This window comes from Heterocephalus glaber, unplaced genomic scaffold, assembly GCF_053883595.1.
Source record: "Heterocephalus glaber isolate CG9 unplaced genomic scaffold, H.glaber_assembly_v1.0 deba00001547, whole genome shotgun sequence".
Lineage (NCBI taxonomy): Eukaryota > Metazoa > Chordata > Mammalia > Rodentia > Bathyergidae > Heterocephalus > Heterocephalus glaber.
In genome coordinates, this window is record NW_028258340.1 from 1345910 (window position 1) to 1365263 (window position 19354).

General features: G+C 38.2%; 1 protein-coding gene across 2 annotated transcripts in view; it reads right to left on the bottom strand.

The window, feature by feature from the left end:
• Rp2 (RP2 activator of ARL3 GTPase) overlaps positions 1 to 17955 on the bottom strand; it is a 36295-nt gene extending 18340 nt beyond the window's left edge. Inside the window, exons 1-4 of one of the 2 annotated variants that reach the window (XM_087189970.1) lie at positions 17668 to 17955; positions 15835 to 16016; positions 7621 to 7714; positions 4160 to 4825 (exon numbers count right to left, since the gene is read on the bottom strand). In XM_087189970.1, coding sequence (XP_087046096.1) covers positions 4160 to 4825; positions 7621 to 7623 — 669 coding nt within the window. In that variant the 5' untranslated portion in view covers positions 7624 to 7714; positions 15835 to 16016; positions 17668 to 17955. The remainder of the gene's footprint in view (positions 1 to 4159; positions 4826 to 7620; positions 7715 to 15834; positions 16017 to 17667) is intronic. The other variant, XM_004871557.4, reaches the window with a different exon arrangement.
• Positions 17956 to 19354: the final 1399 nt, after the last annotated feature.

Below are 19354 nucleotides of genomic sequence, written 5' to 3' on the forward strand. Positions count from 1 at the left end.
ACAATTATGAATGATTTAAAATTTATCTTTACTATTCTTTATTTCTGTAGTTCACTATTAATGTATATTAATTTTAAAAAGTATGACAGTTTTTTAAAAATGCAAAGCAAGCAAAGCTTACTAGGTTTAATAATAAAAAGATACACACACACACACACACACACACAAAGAGAGCAAGAGAAAGAGACCACCAAAAAAGTGTACATCAGGAAAAGAAAAATCTGTATAAATATTTTAATACTAAATTTATTGAGACATCATGAGATTAATACAAGTTACCTTTGGCCTCTACAATCACAAGAGGTGCTCAAAGTGGTGGCCATTAGCTTCTAGACATTTATTAGTACAGCAAACTGCTGAAGTGTGTATATATATTTTTGGTGGACTCTTTGCATCTATCTCACATTTGAAAAATAAAAAGTAGAAACAAAGAAATATCACCCAAGGTGCTAGCAAAGACGCCACTGTCCATTGCCACATAGGTATACATACTCTAATTTACCCACCCCTAGTTTTCTTTGTCCTTCATTACAGAAATAATGCATGTTCTTTTTAAAATCCAGAGCTACAAAAAAAATCTCTGCTCTTAAACTTCATAAGAATAACCACAATTGCTAATATTTTAGTATATATAACATTCCAGACTTACATAATATTTTACAAATTTTTCCTTACTTGTGAATATTTTCCAATTATTCTACCATAAAATCACTTTTAGTGGCTGGCAGTATTTCATCCTATGGTTACATTATTCCATACCATTTAATCATATTGGCTCAAACTTGTAATTCTTTCAGAACTCTCACTCAATGCTATCTCAGAAAAAAGCAACATACATTTAATAATTGCAGGAAATTACATGGTTATCACTGCCAGATGATGACTATAAAGTTATTTGAAAGATCAGAAACAATCCTACTTCCATTTCTAATTTTCTGTACTGCTTCTCAACTATCATTTTATGATCAAATGCATAAACTGATAAAACTTTGATTAATTTAAAATATCATTATCTAAAACAAATGACCTATGAAACTATATATATATATATATATATATATATATATATATATTTTTTTTTTGGTACTGGGGATCGAACTTGGGACCTTGCGCTTGCGAGGCAGGTGGCAGAACCACTGAGCTAAATCCCTGGCCCTGAAACTATATTTTAATATATCACTGAAAATATCTGGACAGACTTCTTTCCATAAAAATTCTTCCATTTCTAAAGACTTAAAAATAGTGCTAACTACTGAATTTAAATAATTCAAATAGTTCAAACTACTCTAACTCTAATCTATCCTGTGTGTATCTGTAGTTTTTGTAAGAACAAGCAGGAAATCAGACTTTTAGGTGAGAAAACGAAGGCCCAATAACTTTTCTTGACTCTGTATGGAATGTGCTTTTTTTGTAGTACACAGCCTTTCTGTGGTTCTTATCCTTTTAAATTTTATATATGAGAAAACATTATGATATGTTTATTTATAAAAATAATTTGAAATAAAATTCTGCGGTAATCCTGAGATTTAACAAAGCTAGAGTTTACAATCACATTTCCAGTCTAAGCTGTCCTAAGATACTTGTGTTAATGATAAAGAAAGACTCAAGGTTTTCTTTTCCAACTCAGAATTAACTAGTTTCTATACATATTTCCCTGGGAAGTAATCTCTTAACATAATATGTAAGTCTTTTGTCTTTTAGCATGTTTGGATCTTCTTTTCTCATGTACATGGCATTTTCTTTTTCTTTCTTTTCTCTTTTATTCCTTGTTTCTGTGCTGTCAGAATTAGATAGCTTTAGCCAAAGAGTCTCTAGGTTGGAGCGCTCTTGAGTCCACATTCTTTCGGTCACATTCCTGCTGCACCAGGGATGCATCAACTTTCCTTCACCACAGAGGCAATGTAACAGCATCATATTTAAGGGTTAAATATGGAGCCACAGTACCTAGATATGAATCACAGCTCTGCTGTTTACCGGCTGAGTGACCTTTTGCAAGTTCCCCTGTGATTCATTTTCCTTATCTGTCAAAAGGGGGATAATAGCATCTGTTTCGTAGGGTTGTTTTGAACATTTAGTAAATTCATTTAAATCCCTTACAATTCCTTGCATAAACACTAAGTATTAGCTATTATTATTAGTATTGTGGGATTTTTGCTATTGTATTCCAGAAAGTCATCTAAAGAATATCATTCTTCCTGGCTATATTCCTTTTAAGAGACCACAGCACTGCCATTGCACAATCACATACCAGAGGTTTTAATGCTAAGGACGTTTGACGATTCTTGAAAAAATATTTGTTTGGATAGATTTTTGCTTTAACATGTTAAATATTCTTTGTGATCACTCCTGATTACCTACCAAAGAGTTTAACCTGAAAATTTAATCATTTTAAGACTATTTCATAGATTTCTTTTTTTTTGGTACCGGGGATGGAACTCGGGACCTTGCACTTGCGAGGCAGGCGGCGGAACCACTGAGCTAAATCCCTGGCCCATAGATTTCTTAAAACATCATCATGCAGTACAATGAATGTATATACCTCTCCAATGTTGGGTTAACGTGATTAGATAGCTAGAAAGGCCAGAAGCATATTTTCCTATACCTTACCAGATTCATAACATGCTTTTATCATATTGGCATAATCACAAAAGAAAATATCAGTATTGAAATTATACTTTGGCTTCTGTTGTCTTGAAAACTGTACCTCAGATATACTTTGTACATTTCAGACACAGGTTTTCTAGATTATAAAATGTATAGCTATAGAGAGGTTGTCATTTTTTAGTTTTTTCCCAAAGTTATTCCTTTTGATATCTTCCAAATTTTTAAATAATCCCTTCAAAAAGAGACTCGATGAACTTTCCATCTACTTCATTTCTGGAAGTTTGATTTTTAAATTCAAACAAATTCCTCCTGAAGAAATGATTAATGGATAATCAATACATCCTGCTGCTGTCTCCCCAATAGAGCACCCACTAACAAAGCAACTGCTGCTTCTGGAGCCCTTCTGACCCCAGTTATTTTTCAAGTGAAGCTTATACCCAAAGAACTCTACTCATGTGCTCACCAGGAGTTGCTGTTCATAAGTCTATTATAACCTTTGTCATCCTGACTCCCATCTCACATTTCCATAACCACACCTCTATGGCAACAGGGCAGTAGAAAATCAGAAACACGGTACAGACCATCTTTAAGTCACAACAGGGTCCACAAGGTACATTCTTCAATGTCGTTTCTATCCCCTCACCCCAAAGACATTTCCCTAGTAAATAATTATAAAAGGTAATGCTTTACTACATAGTACAACTTTTGTGAGCATCTATGGAAATCATTCATTATAAAGAATGGAAATTCTTTGAGGGCCTAGAATTTTGTCTATTTATCTCCATCTGCAGCACATGCTAAAGTTCATTATTTTTATTGATTGAATCGTTAATTGATTGATTGCAGTACTGGGGATTGAACTCAGGGCCTTCACACTGACCTAAATACCCAGCCTTTTTTAATTTTTCTTTTTAAATTTGAGACAGGGTTTCATTAAGTTGCTAAGCTGCCCGGGCTAGGCTTGAACTTGTGATCATCCTGCCTCAGCTTCCCAGAATGCTGGGCTTACAGGCATGTGACACCACATCTGGTTGTAGTCTATAGTCTATTATTTGTAAGGTGCCATCAATTACAAGTTGCATTTAAGCAAAAATATGAAAAGCAAATGTGTATTATACAAACCATGAAATACAGTAACACTAACTTGTACATAATCAGTGCTTAATAAATTCTTACTGAATTGAAATAACTATCTATCTATCTATACATATATTTTTGTTTGTTTGTTTGTTTGAGACAGGGTCTTTCTGTGTAGGTCTGGGTGGCTTTGAACCAGCCTGGCCTTGAACTCATGGCAATTCTCCTGCCTTAGCCTTCTGAGTGCTCAGATTATAGGTGTACCACCATGCCTGGCCCAAAATTGTATTTTTTAAAATATTCCTTGTGAAAATATTTTGAGGCCCAGCTAACCTACTTACATACCAGTCTTATGCAGGGGGGACTACAATTTAGGATTGCCAGTATTTCTCACAGTCCATTTGAAAACAATGGAAGTTCTCTAGAGTTGGATGTTTCAATCCAAAGGCAAATCTATTTCTCTTTTCTCTCTCCTTACCTCATCAATTAGTTTCCTGGCATTTGCAATTGTATAATCACCAGCAAATAATACCACTAAGCATGATTCATCACTGTTCTTCTGTCTCTGACCCCGGGATATGGGAACGATGCTTCTATTGGCTTCTGTGGAAACACGGACACCTCTGAGTTCCTCAGCAGTAGGAATAGGAACATAGTCCTGAACCACAGCATTTTCTGGAAGAAGGCTCCAGTTGAGTTCTCCTGACACAGGTGTAAAGTCATGAACGTTACTCCACGTGTTATTGAAGATACTTAGCCCTGCATCTTTGAACTGGGAAGCTAATTCAGGGTAGTACCACTGAAAACAGCCAAATTTGATATTTGTAGATGACTCAATAATGGGTTGAGTGGCACAGCACAAAAAGACTTCCAGCTTTCTACAATCCCGAACACGAAATTGTTGGCAAGCTAATGTGCACTTGCAATCTCTGCAATTCCGGAAAAACACACTGCCTTTCACAGGTCCCAGAAAAATTATACAGTTAGTACAGTCATCAATGGTAACTGCAGCAGAGTGATCAAAAATATAGATGTTGCAGTTCTCACAGTCTTGAATGAAAAACTGTTGTCCAGCCACTTTCCCAGGTAAGCGACCTACTGTTTCATCTTTCAGCCCATTGAACATGTAGTCTTTTATATCAACCTGCAGGGACAAAGCACAGACCTTAAGTATTATTAACATTATCCAAGAAAATCAATTAAGTGCCTATTGAGTGTCAGGTACAATTCTTAGAGCTAAATAAGTTCCTAATCTTTGCAACATAGTAAGGAAATAAACAGGACAATTTTTTTCTCCCAGTAAATAAAAGTCATGAAGGAGGGAAAAGGGAGAAGAAACTGTCACAGGTAAAGGCTCAAAGACATATCCACCAAATACAATGTGTAGACATTGTTTGGACCTTACTTCAAACATACAGCTATAAAAAGTTTTCGAGGCAACTGGGGAAATTCACACATAGTACACAGCATATCAGATAATATTAAGGAACTTTTCATTTTGTTAGGTGGAGGATGGCATTGTGGTTATAGGGGGGAAAGGAATTTATCAATTAAAATTTTAATTGTTTAAAAATTATAAGCCTAGGGCTGGGGATGTAGCTCAGTGGCGCCGGGCCTGTCTGGCAAACGCAAGGTCTTGAGTTCAATCCCCAGAACCGAAAAAAAAAATTATAAGCTTAATGCATGGCATATCTACAGGAAGAAAATATGCACCTGGAGGACTAAAGTGTTTAGTTTCTTTGACAACTATAGCTCTTATTATAAGACTTATAATCTTGTTTAATATATATTCAGCTCCCAGGAGATAGATCCACTTTCTCACCTATCGAATTTCATTTCCGGGCATATACAGCTAAAGAGCAGGGCTGTGTGTGGAGACATATGCATGCAATCCCAGCTACTTGGGAGAATGAGGCAGGAGGATCTCAAGTGCAAAGTCAGCCCGGGCTACATAGACTCTGTCTCAAACAAAACAAAAACAACTGAAAGACAGCCTGTGTGACAATAAGGTTTGAGTCTCCCCATGATTTAACCCAGGTGACACATTATCATTGGTACTGTCAATAGGCTTTTAGTGTATTTGGGTTGTATGATAATAAAAATTTATGTGGCACACAGGGTCAAAAATATATTTTTTACTGATTGCTAATAAAAATGTCCATGAAAATTCCACTCATTCCATATATCCATCTAGCTTTCTGATGCTTTTGCTTTTTTCTAATGCTTCACCTTTAAAACTTCTACTTTCAACAGTTTTGAAACTGGAAATAAAGCCATACAAAACATATTTCTCTATTCTTCCACAAATCAGCAGATGAGCCTGTTTCTAAACCCTAACTGATATCTACAATATGCTACAGAAAATGGTTAAGAATCATGTTAGTGTTGGCATCTACAAATTTTATTCAAACATTTATTGAGCTATGCCTACAGTGTAATTATTTAAAATTTTACTATTTCCTTCCTTAGGTAGTCTAAACAGTAGCTCACATAATCTTTTAAATAGCATGCTCTGAATATGACACATTAATTTTTTATTTTAACTGATCAAAATATAGTCATTAGGGCTGGGGATGTAGCTGAGTGGTAGACTGTGTACTTAGCATGCATGAAGCCCTGGGTTGGATCTATCTATCTAGTCACTAAAAGGCCATTCTGATTTCTTTCTAATGATTTTTTAATCTTCCTGAGCTGTTTGTGAATACATAAATTTCATGAAAAACTATTTATATAGCAGAAACAGGCTCCCATAGATATAGTATATAAAATTTGATTATTTACAAAGCAAAATGTAATTATCTTACTATCATTATCAAACTAGCTTAAAGTGATTTATTCAGTACTGCACAATAAATATTGTATTTATTCAGTTTTATATAATGTGCTAGGGGGAGTACTGGTTTGTAGCATGAGGGAATAAGAGGTCCTTGGTTTCCAGCCTCAATTTTGTCACCTATGAGCATCATGATCTTGAAAAAGTTTAACTTTCTGTATCTTTAGTCAATCAAACAACATTTGAACATCTAATATGAGCCAGACATTGTTTTAGGCACTAAAATGAATACGATCAGCTCTCTCCCTAAAAAAAAGTAAATACTTACCTGAATAAATCATTTAAATCATGTAATCAGAGTGCTGAGAAAATTCTGGCAATACAGAAGAAGGACACCTGGAGGGGACAGAAGACTTCCTACACAAAGTGAGGATGACTAAGTTAGAGTTTACCAGGTAAAAGGGGTAAGAATAAAGGAATAGCCCTCCTCCACACATCAGACAAAAGTAACAATGAATCAAATAAAACTTTCCAGGAAGCAGGAGGAAAACCTGGTCTGAGGATTTAACACATTCCTGCCAGCTTGAACCCCGAGTGGTACATGCACTACTGTCGTTGACCACTGGTGGTTCAGAGCCACTCGGCAGCGATATGTACGGATCACAGCCCTGTTGTGAACATGTTGAATAAGCTAAATTTATATTTCAGGAAGATTACTATGATAAGAATAAGGAACATTTGAACATGGATTTGAGAGGCTGATCCAGAAAGGGCTGGAACTAGAGCAGTAGTTAGAAGAAGAAGGGATGAATTTGAGAAATATTGAGGAAACAGAATCAGAAGATTTGGTACTTCAGTGGCTATAGGTGGTAAGGCAGACGAGTCAAACATGATTTCTCTTAGGGAAATGATAATTCCCTAGTCTAATGTTTCTAAACGTTTTATTACAACCCACATTAATACATTCATCGCCACAGCCCATCACACACAGACCTATCAGTATTTGTGGACTAGGGATGGAGCTTAGTGATAGAGTCTTTGCCTAGCATGCACAAGGTCCTGGGTTCTATTGCCAGCACCATAAACAGAAAAAAAAGGCACCCAGATCCAGGAGTATTTGTGAATGCATATATAACAATGAATCAAGTTTCAAAAACAATACTTACCATTAGTTTGTGTCATGCTTCCTAATATTTTCTGTTATTCCTACCCACTGGTTTGATAAAACGTTGCTCTGCCTTATGTGATTCAATGCTAGTACTGGCATAAACAAAACAATAAATATAAGAGACAACATAAGTTTAATGTAAGAAGAGGTGTTCAAGCAATTCCATTTCTTGGACTTTATAGGTGACCCATAAATACAAAGATAAAGTGTTCCAGTTTGGTCTCTACCAAGATGGTAAACTAACATAGCTGCTGGCTCCACTGCCCATACCCAGCCTCAAAGGAACCAAGTTTTGAAAATCCAAGAAAGGGGAAAATATGACAAACTCCTATACTAGTGTGTGGGAGGATGAAACAAAAAGAGAACCTCTGGGATTTCTGCTCTTGCTTCCTTCTCTCCCAAATTTTGAGATAAATAGCTCTTCCCCACACCTTCTGGGACTCAGACCTCTGGTGCAGAATTCCTTGGGTAAAATTTCAGGTTAGGGAAGAAACGCTGTGTTGGTGGAGAGCTAGGAAAAACAGGGAGACTATCTAGGGAAGTTACTTCCCCTCCATGACTCTGTCAAACCCTGAGAACTGAGGGATTAAAAACCTAAGGAAAGGGGCTGGGATTATAGCTTAGTGGTACAGCACTTGCCTAGCATGATTGAGGCCCTGGGTTCAATTCCCAGCACAGTTAAATAAAATAGAATACAGGGCCAGGAATTTAGCTCAGTGGTTCCGCTGCCTGCCTCGCAAGTGCAAGGTCCCGAGTTCAATCCCCCGTACCAAAAAAAAAAAAAAGAAAGAATACAATCTAAGGAGTGTTTTCATATGCTGTTTCTTTCATTTATTGATAGAGCAAGTATGGCCCACAATTAAAATCAACAAATACATAAGATCTGAACCACACAATAACTAAGCTTGAGTTCTACATCCAACAAGTAGAGTAACCTATATTTTTCTTAAGCAAGTGTTAAAGATTGTTTAAAAAATCATGGACTAGCTCATAAAGAAAGCCTCAGAAAAAAATTTAAGTAATTGATAATTTAACAGATCATGGTCTGGGACCAATATGTAATTAAATTAAGAGTTAATAAAAATTACTTTAAAAAATTCCTCACCTACTTGAAAATTTCCAAAGTACTGCTAATAATCCATGGATTAAAAAGAAAATCATAAGGCCAGGGATGTAGCTCAGTGGCACTGGGCCTGCCCAGAAATCACAAGCAAAATCTAAAAATACTTACAATTAAATCTACAGACATCACATAGGAGAAAAGATAAAATCATAGCAGTGATTAATGATTTGGAAATCAAATATATAATATAGACTATCAGCAAAACCCAAAGTAGGTTTTTTTTAAATTTTGTTTTGTTTTGTACTAGGTATCGAACTCAGGACCTTGCGCTTGCCAGGCAGGCATGGCACCACTGAGCTAAATCCCCGGCCCCCAAAGTAGGTTTTAATAGGCAAAACTCTGGCAAGAATAATTTAAGAAGTTAGAAAACACAAACAATAATGAATTAAAAGCAGGATACAACTATAGAGGTTAAAAAGAGAATCCAACCATGTCCACAATTTTGAAAAGATTTGGTCCACAAAATGAACAAATCTCTTAAAAAGTAACTTACCACAACTAACTCGAGAAGAAATTAGAAGCTTAAAAAGCTATGACAAGTTGAGTATCTCTTATCTAAAATGGTTGGGACCAGAAGTGTTCCAGAATTGAGTTTTTCAGATTTTGGAATATTTGCATAGGCTTTATTGGTTGAGCAACCTTAATCTGAAAATCTCAAACGTCTTGTGTATCATGCAGTGCTCAAAAAGTTTTCAATTTCAGAGCATTTTGGATTTTCAGATTAAGGATGCTCAACATGTACTATTAAAGAAACAGAAGCAGTGCTGAAGTGCTCCAAAAACACTAGGCCCTGTTGGTTTTACAAGCTGATTCCAATTTTATTCAGCCCAGTCTTAAGCAATCCCTTAATGACAACAGAAAAAGCAGGAATAATCCTAACTCATGTTACTAGCCTGCTCAGCAAAGACACTAAGAAAACTAGACAGATATGTAACAAAAGCAGAAAACTCCTAGCCCATTTCACGCATGCCCACTCATAAAAAAAATCAGCAAATTAATTCTATAAACAAGTTAGATATATTCCAAGTTGTGTGAAAATGGTTCAGTATTAGAAAATCTGTAAGTAGAAATTATCAATCACTATGTGATACCAACTTATTCCTAACTCCTACTGTTCCCTCCCTATTCAACGTTATTCTTCAGTAATTCTGAAGTACTTACTGTGAAGTATACATACCCTCTCTCAGTTCTACATGTCCATCTGTCAAACATTTTCTGTGAAGCTTTCCAGGTTCCCTTAACCAGATGCATGCTCTCCTACATTCTGAGTACCTACATTACATTAAATACCAGTCTATGTTCCCTACTGTGACATAAGATTTAGGCTGGGATCCTGTAACTAGTCTACTAAAAACTGAAGCACTTTGGTGCCCTTCTTTTTCTCCAAGCACTTAGCTTCCTTCTAATATACTATATATGAATATAGTATACATATACTATAATTCCTTCCAACATACATTACATATTACTTATTGTCTGTCTCCCCTCCGCACTCAAGACATAAGCTACATGAGGGAACGGATGATCTATTTACTTCACCCTTATCTCCAGCACCTAGAACAGTGCCTGCTATTACAGAGGCACTCCACACATACTTGTTGAATCCATTTTAATTACTTAATCTTGGCTACCTCAAAGTGTAACTCGGGGTAGATAGTCTATAGCAGTGATGGTGAACCTTCTAGAGCTTTCAATGATAAAAACAGCCTGCTGCGCACACATGCCATAGGTTCGCCACCAGGGGTCTATAGGCTATTATGTGAATAGTGATAATCATTTACTCTCTTAAGGGGAACTTGAGGCTTCTTTATACCCCTTTCCTCACTCCATCACCAAAGAAGTGGGTCTCTGATATTGATCAAGAACAAAATGGTAGGGCTGGGAGTGTAGCTCAATGATACAGCACTTCCCTAGCATCCATGAGGCCCTGAGTTCCATCCCAGCATTGCAAGTAAAAAAAAAAAAAAGAACAAAGTGATATTCTCAGGGGTCATTAAATTGGCCATCCGCTGAGTAGGAAAATAAAATGAAAGAACTGTCAACTATATACAAAGCCTGACAGAAGCATTCCTTTTAGTGCCTGTCCTGGGTCTTTTTACATTTTCTTCTCTCCCATGCCTGCAGTAAAAGGAGGCTGAGGCTGCCTTCCTTTTGAAAAACCAGTAGAAGGGGATGGGGATGGAATGTAGTCATGGAGCAGAGTCAATTGGATCTAGATCTAGTCCAGTCTTCAAAGTGAGAAAAAGGAACATGAAAGAATGGTTTAAGTCAGTTCTGCTTTAGACCTTAGAGAGAATAAAAACATGATCTGGTCATTTTCTGCTGGTCTTCTTGGCACCAATCCACTTCCCACAGTGGGGTTGGTAAGAAAAAAATGCCACAAATAGACAAATGTAAGTGTAGAGAAAAGTTAGAGTTGACCTATCTCTCCTAAGGTCTCAAGTTCAATGGGGAAGACGAATCCTCATGTCTCAGTAGTGGTTTATTTCATTATACTAGAAACGTCTTGACATGTTTATGTAAAATTTTGTCTTTCTGGGGAATTAATTTGGGGTTCAAGATTTGGGCCAAATGATCTCTGCTTAAGACACAGATAAGTTTGCACACCTGCAAGTACATTTACCTGAGAATTAAGCAATACTTGTTACTTGTAAGGATTTACCTAGTGTTTTCTGCATGACAAATGATATATGTTATGTGATGTACATAGTATTAACTGATTAATTTCATATAGATTACTGTACTACTTGGAGTTAAGACTTTTGATTGCAAATATAGAAAATCTATTCATTTAAATCACTAAGGCATTTTTTTTTTTGGTATCAGAGATCGAACTCAGGACCTTGCGCTTTCGAGGCAGGCGGCGGAACCACTGAGCTAAATCCCCGGCCCTCACTGAGGTATTTCTTATGAAATGGCTAAGGCTGCATTATGGACTGCGTGTTTGTTTCTTCAAAATTCAGATCCTGAAGTCCAAACCTCCAAGGTGATAGTATGTGGAGGTGGGGGGGCCTTTTGGTGGTAATTAGGTTTAGATGAAGTCATAAGGCACATGAGAGGTCCTGTTATTTAACTCGCTCAGTCTGTGATATTTTATTAAGGCAGCCTGTCTTAGTCTGCTCCAACTGCCTAAGTTTCTTCTCTTTGTCTTTACCAGGCCTTTCCTCTGTATGTAGAGAGGGGGGAAGAAGAGAGAATGAGAATGAGCACACTTTCTCATTCTCACGCAGGGAGTGTTCTAGATCCCTGGTGAATCTTCTTAAAAGGACATTAATCCTATGGATCAGAGTTCCACTCTTATGACCTCATTTAACCTTAATTACTTTCTTGCAAGCCTGACCTCCAAGTACAAATACAGCCACTGAGGGGTTAGGCCTTCAACATGTAATTTTGACATTCAGCTCAAAAGAGCTGCCAATGCTAAGGAATTAAATGTAATTTACTTTTTTTTTTTTTGTACCAGGGATTGAACTCAGGACCTTGTGCTTGAGAGGCAGGCAGCGGAGCCACTGAACTAAATCCCTGCCCCTGTAATTTACTATTCTTATAAGTACAGGGGACCCTCAAGTTATGACTGGCCTGACATATGAACTACTTGGGTTAATTAGGTTAATGGAAGATTCATCTGCCTCCTGTTGTCTATAGCGTGTACCCAGATAAATATCTGATCTCAGCTGTATTGACTTACAACCAACTTGAGTTACAACCAGCCTTTGGGAACCAATCAAGTTCATAAGTCAAGGGTCCACTGTATTTTTTCTGGACATTCCAGCTTTCTTGGCTCTTGGGGAGAAATTAATCCTATAGCTATATAGCTCTGTAGTATACACTTATTTGGATTGTCAACCCAGTCTTCAGAGGAGAAACTTAGGATACAGTATATGCTGCTGTGCTTTCCCAACAATTCCCCAAAACTCCTCAAAACAAAAAGTAATAATAACATGAAACTTAGACTCATGATAATTTTCCAAAAGTTACTAGTTCTCAGAGTGCCTAAAGCATGAGCTCCTATAAGCATGGATAAGTGTGCATGGTGGTGCATATCTATAATCCCAGCACTCTGAGAGGCTGAGGAAAGAGGATCACAAATTCAAGCCTGTCTAGGGTAAATTAGTGATTTAGCAAAACCTTGTCTCAGATAAAAAATAAAAAACTGACTGGGGAGGTAGTTCAGTGCAAAGGCCTCAGTTCAATCCCACAAACTCCCCCTCCCACATCCAAACATAGAAGAGGTAATACTTTATATTACTCTTTCACAAGAGCCATTTAAAAATGAGTTTATGTAGGGTGCAGTGGTGTACACCTGTAATCCCAGAAACTCAAGAGGCTGAGGCAGGAGAATCACAAGTTTGAGGCTAGCCTGGGCAACTTAATGATACACTGTATCAAAATAAAAAATAAAAAATAAAAGGCCTCAGCACTGCAAAAGAAAAAAAGGCTGTATTTCTTACTATAATCCTTAAAAGGTAATGGATATACTTTCAAAAATAAAAAATGTCAGAGGTTAGAACTAATCTGATATTAATTTAAAGTCCTACGGCTACTAAGTTAAGCATTTCCCCCCAAAGAAAACAAAAGTGTGTATCTTACTTGCTGAGCAACAATGCAATTTATTAAAATTTGTGTCTACAGTTACATTTCCATGGTAACCTGAGATAAAATAATGGAATTTGTTTATTTTAACAGAAATCTAGCCCTCAAAAATGTCTTTTAAAAAATTGGTTAGAAAAAAATCACATAGCTTCTGCCAGTCTCTCCTGGGCCTCTGGCCTTGGGAAACTAGCTGTCATGCTTCGAGGAAGCCCAGACCACATGGAGAACACCTGCTCCTCTGCCCGAGCTGAGTTCTCAGCTGAAAGCCAGGGCCAACCTGCCAGCCAGCTATGTGGCGAAGCCATCCTCAATGTAGGTATTTCAGCCCCTTGTCAAGCTGCCACAGTTGATGCCACATTGAGCACAGCAACCCTGCTTGGCCTTACACAAGTTGCACAGTTGTGAACAACATAAATACTTCCCATTATTTTCAAGCAATTAAGTTTTGGGGTGGTGTGGTACACAGCAACGGATAACTAGCATACTTTGTGTACTTAAAAGAAGGTTAAAACAACATGTGGCCTAGTCAGTGTAGATATTACATTTCAGCAGATCCCCACCTAACTTCTAATTGTTCTAACACAGGGATCAGTTTCTTACAAAGCCACCCTGTCCACTGATGAACAATCCTGGGAATTACAATGTTTTAAGTTCTATCCTTGGCGATGACCATTACCTTCTAGCCTTTCTTATTCAGGACAGGCCTGTATCTTATTACATAGTGGCAAAAATTTTAGCACTGTCCCACTTTATAGGCAAGAAACCCGAAATGTACAAATTGTTTGCTTTGATAGAGAAGTGCTATACAATAAGACAGGCCCCTACCTTGCCTCCATTTTTTTTCCCACAGAATGTTTTGTTTTGGAAATATGTTTGTGCTGCTGGGCTCCTGCCCAATGTATCAAAATGGTTTGTGACTGTTTGAACTGTGTGACCTTTTAGGAATGTTCTGATAAACTCTGCCCCCTCACAAGAAGGTTGTTAAGCTCCGCCCCCTTGCTTCATTGAGCATGCTCACAAGGCATGTGCTTGGGGAATGTTCTGTAACTCCCCCCCGCCTCCCCCCGCCCCCCCGGCATCATTGAGCATGCTCACCTACCCTGTAGAGCGCTATACAAGGAGGCTTATTTCTGATAGAGCGCTCAGACTCTTCGAGCCCACTGGGGCTCACATCCTTGAGTCTTCAGAGAATCAGAGCTGCGTTGCGCTACACTGAGCTGTAAGGCTCAGCTGTGCCTCAGCTGTAACACTTAGCCATGCCTCTGAGCAGTGGCACTTAGCTGCGGCACTTAGCTGCAACCCTGAGCTGTAACACTGAGCTGTAACACTTGGCTACAGAACAGAGTTGCTCTGCTCTGTCACAACAGCTTTACCTAAAGTTACACAACAGACACTTGAACTTCTGGCATAAGGTTTTGTTTAGTATTACTTCTCTGGAACATGACACAAATGTAACAGATATGAGATGTAATAGATTCGAGAAAGTTTAACAAATCTCAACTTTCATATTTATGCCATCATTGTTTAGAGAACTAATCCTTATTTCTATTATTAGGAGGTGGTATACTGGCATGGATAACAGGAAAATGAAAACCTCTTTTTTGTACTACTCATCCTGACCTCATTTTTTACTTAAATGCTCCATTTAAATTCTAGAACTCCAGTAAGCTCTTGGAAGGCTCAGATAAGTATTATAATTTTAGGTCTCCCTTGGTGTTTGCATACATATATATTGAATAATTTGCCTACTTATGGGAAACAGCATACAGATCAATGAGGATAAAAGCATGTCTTTCCAAATGATTTAAACACAGACCTTACAATCCAAAAATATTTGTCATTTCAGTGTAGTAAGTGTATAAGCTTTTTTCTGTTTCAAAGTCAGCAGCAATAGAAAATGAACTCTTCCTCTGTTGAGTGCAGTATGTCAGTTGCCATGACAACACTTAGTCCCCAAACATTCTTTCTAATTGAGACAATTTCTCCTTGCTTTAGTCCCCTAAGACTAACCCAATTACCGAACTCAAAACCCAAAACCCAAGGGGTAGCCTTTAATAAAGATACTCTGATTACACAACCTAAGGAAAATTTAAACATCACTCTTCCAAGTTGCAAGGAAACTTCAGGCGACTCATTCTGCTTTTGAATCCGTAAAGTCTTACAAGTTGAATAGTAATTGTCTGAACTAACTTTAAAACCATATATTCTATACTCAGTGACCACATTATGGAAGCCTACATTTTTAATATAAATAATTTCTGATAATATACATGCAGCATATCTCAGTTATGTTCTCTAGGCTGTATTTGGATTATATTTCTTCTAAGGTACAATTAAAATCTTCTAGGAGCAAGGAAGACCATGCTCAATAAATCTATCATTGGACTAAAATCGAACACTGGTACACTACCCCAACTTGACCTCATGGGAAGTAAGGAACTAGAAAAAAATCATTAAAATCATATAAAACTTAACAAGCTGTTGTAAATGTGGCACCTTAGAATTCCTGGTAATTCCAAGAGAAAAAAATTCCAAAAAGAAAAACAATCTTGCAAAATGTGGTATCTCCAGTCTCAAAGTTGAAACAAATAATTATCTTTCTCCAGTAGACATTTTTATTAGTTGATCAATATTTTAACTTTTATTGGGGCTTGGAATAGAGCCCTTGATGCTCAACACTGCAAAAAGAAAAAAGATTCAATTGTTCTTATACACACTCAAAAGCTTGAGCTTATTTTACACATATACTAACATCTCTTACATTTCTACAATTATACTATATAGCAGTGTTCTCAAAAAATGTTTCCTATTTACAACTAAAAGTTTTCTACATGTTCATTTTTTGGGGGAGCTCAGATGTTTATCCACTATTCTATTTTTCAATGATTTTTTACTAGGACAAAGAACAAAGAAAAATCACATACACAAATCTAAAAGAAAGATTAACATGAAAGACCCCAACTAATGTGAACGTTGTAAATAAAGATTAACTGTAAGACAATTTGCAGTGCAATTAGTCAGATATAACCAAGACTACTATAAATCTTTAAAAAGCACTTTTGTTTTAGCTTATTTCAAAACAAAAAGTTGAAACAAAAATCATAACTTTCTCTGTGGCAGACAGTTCAGGCTTGAAGAGTATTGTTAGAAATCCTAAGCCCAAAGAAAATGAACCTTTCAAAAATCACCCATCAATTAACTTTAAAATATAAGTGTAATCTATAAACACAATACTTTCCTAGTATATATTATGAAATACTGGTATCAAGTACGGATAAGAGAAAAAATATACCACATGACCCAAAAGAGTCTGAGAACCACAGACAGAAAGGTGGGGCTTAAAGTTGTGCAAAAAAGCTTTCAATTTCTTAAACCTGACATTTCAAGAATCTACATGAATAAATTCTGCTGGAGACTGGAAATCATGAAGAAATTTTTATGATATCAAACCATTAATAACTTACTTTTAAGTATTTTGCGGTAAAGATAGGTTACCTTAAGCAAGAGTTAACTGTTCATAACATTCATTTAAAAAATCTTTCATTTTTTGGAAGAGAAAAATAATTTATAAACCTATCAAAATAATAAGCACAAATGAAGAACTATGTAGAAAGAGGAACCATTATGAAATGTATGACTAAGTGTGTTGTGTGCAAGACTAAGGGAGTTTTCAAAGTTTTTTGGTTTCTGGCTGTATATAAAAGTAAAAATAAGGGCGTTTTCATTCATATAGAGTAACAATAAAATACTGCCTGGTTTATGACAGTTACTTTCACCTAACATTCTGAAACTGATCCAATTTTCATTTTTCCAAAGGAGGGAGAGCAAAGCTAAAGAGTCCACTTAGTAACTGAGAAAATTCCCCAGTAGAATATATCATGAGGCGCCAAAGAGATTTGCCCGGGAGGGCAGACAAAAGAGAAATAGCCACATAATGAACGTAAGCCGCCAAAGAGATGACAATCAGTCCCATGTGTAATTCGACTACTGGACCAAAAGGCCACAGGGCGCTGCCTGCGCAATGAGGTGATCTGAGATTCAGCGCAGTTTTGTCTTCTTCTCTTCCTTGAGTCCATCCTGGCGCGCGAAGTCAGCGCAAGTCAGGGTGTGGAGCTTAGCAATTTAGACTGGGAACTCTAAGGCCCCTTTCAGCGTTTCACAGACTCTTGGACTTGCCCCGCCCGCCAAAGTCGTGCACCCATACTTTACTCCCGTCTGAGAGACAGACAGTTGTTAGGTCGGCTCCTGGGCCGCAAAGAACGGGCGGCGCGGGGACCCGCGGGGCTCGGGGCTCGAGAAGACAGACTACAGCTGCAAGACTTTGATTACCTTCTCGCGCTGGTCCCAGCTGTACTGCTTGGGCCGCTCCTCCTCGCTCTCGGGCCGCGACTCCTTCTCAGTCTTCCGCCCCTTGGAGAAAAAGCAGCCCATGATCCTGACCTGCAACACCAGCGCAGGCACTTCCTGGAGTGTAGCGTGACCCCTGGACGTCTCGGCCCCGCAGCCCTCCGCGACACCACCCCCGCGGAGCCGTCCAGTCACCCCCAGCCTCTGTTACCCAGCCAGGCCCAGCACCCCTTTTTCTTTTCCCCAGTAGCCCAGACTACCCACCGCAGCCAATGGTTGCTCAGCGCCCATTGAGCCAATCAAAGCCCTGCGAGCCGGACGGCGCGGCCTATAGACAGAGTCCCACGTAGTCTCACCAATCCGCGCCTGGCTCCTGCGACAGCTGGACTGGTCAGCTCTGGGCTGAAACAGCGGCTGGGCTGGCTGGTCAGTACTTAGCAGACCGGGTCCCCGGCTCGGCCCTGTCCCGCCCTCCCAGCGCCGCCCCTCCTGGAGCTCGGTGGAGCTCCGTAGCTAGCGAGTTGTTGGACCTCGTTATCAGGGTCTTTTTGCCCTTGCTTCTGTTTCTGAACGCTGGACGCGGGAGGGACGCCTAGTGGAGTGTTGGACTTGTTTTATGATGTAAACTGTGGGAGAACAGGGATTCCTGCCGACACAGGAAGGCCCCGAAGTTCGCATTCCTTTACTCCTCTTCTCCCCTCCGCACCTTTTCCACCAGCACCACGTTACCCTCTTCTGTGCTTTCTTAAAGTTTTCACGTATCACTCTAAAACTGCACAAGTCTTAGTAAAATAATTGTTTCATCTCCCTATTAGAACGGAGAATATGAGATCAAAAGGCATGTATCTTCCAGTCCCCTAGCCTGACCCAAGTCCATGGTAGGCGCTCAATAAAGTAAGCTTTGGGATGCGGTAGCTCTCTCCTGTAGTCCCAGCTACTCGGGAGACTGAGGCAGGAGGATCACATGAGCGCAGGTGTTGGAGGCCAACCTGGGTGACATAATGAGACCTCACAGAAATAAAATGTTTGTGAAATGAATGTATGATAGACTTTTAAATACATATGCACCAAATGTTAACATTACTTGGGTCAAATTTTACTACCAACACATATATTGCTTATTTAATAAAAAAGGTAAGTTGGTTTCTCTGATACAGTATTTTGACATCTCTGCAGGACATCCAATGCATATCTCTTCAGGTTCAAATTTGGTTCTTTTTACTTTCCCACACTTAGCAACATCTAGTGTGTATCCTCAATGATCTGCTGACTTAAGCATTAAGAACGTTCCTTCCCCTTTCATTTCCTGTCCTTTGTTACACAAGCAAGATGAAAAATACAGTGGTTAAGTATTAGAAATTACTGCAAATTTACGTTTCAGGTCTTAGGCAATAGAGTCTTTGCCCAGTGCACTTTTTGCATCTTCAGAGTCAGATGAAAGTTCTGTATGAGAATGTTTTGGGGTTAGATACTCAGTACATATTTTATATTCACAGACTATTAAAACAGTGATCGTTACATAGTGCAGTGGAGGAAGCAGAGATAGAGAGACATGAAGGGACTAATCTGTGGTCACAATGAGAGTGATTGAACAGGGACTAGAAAAACCTAGAGCCTGTGTTGTCTAAAGATTTAAATTTGTTCCTTTCTTTCTTTCTTTTTTTTTGGT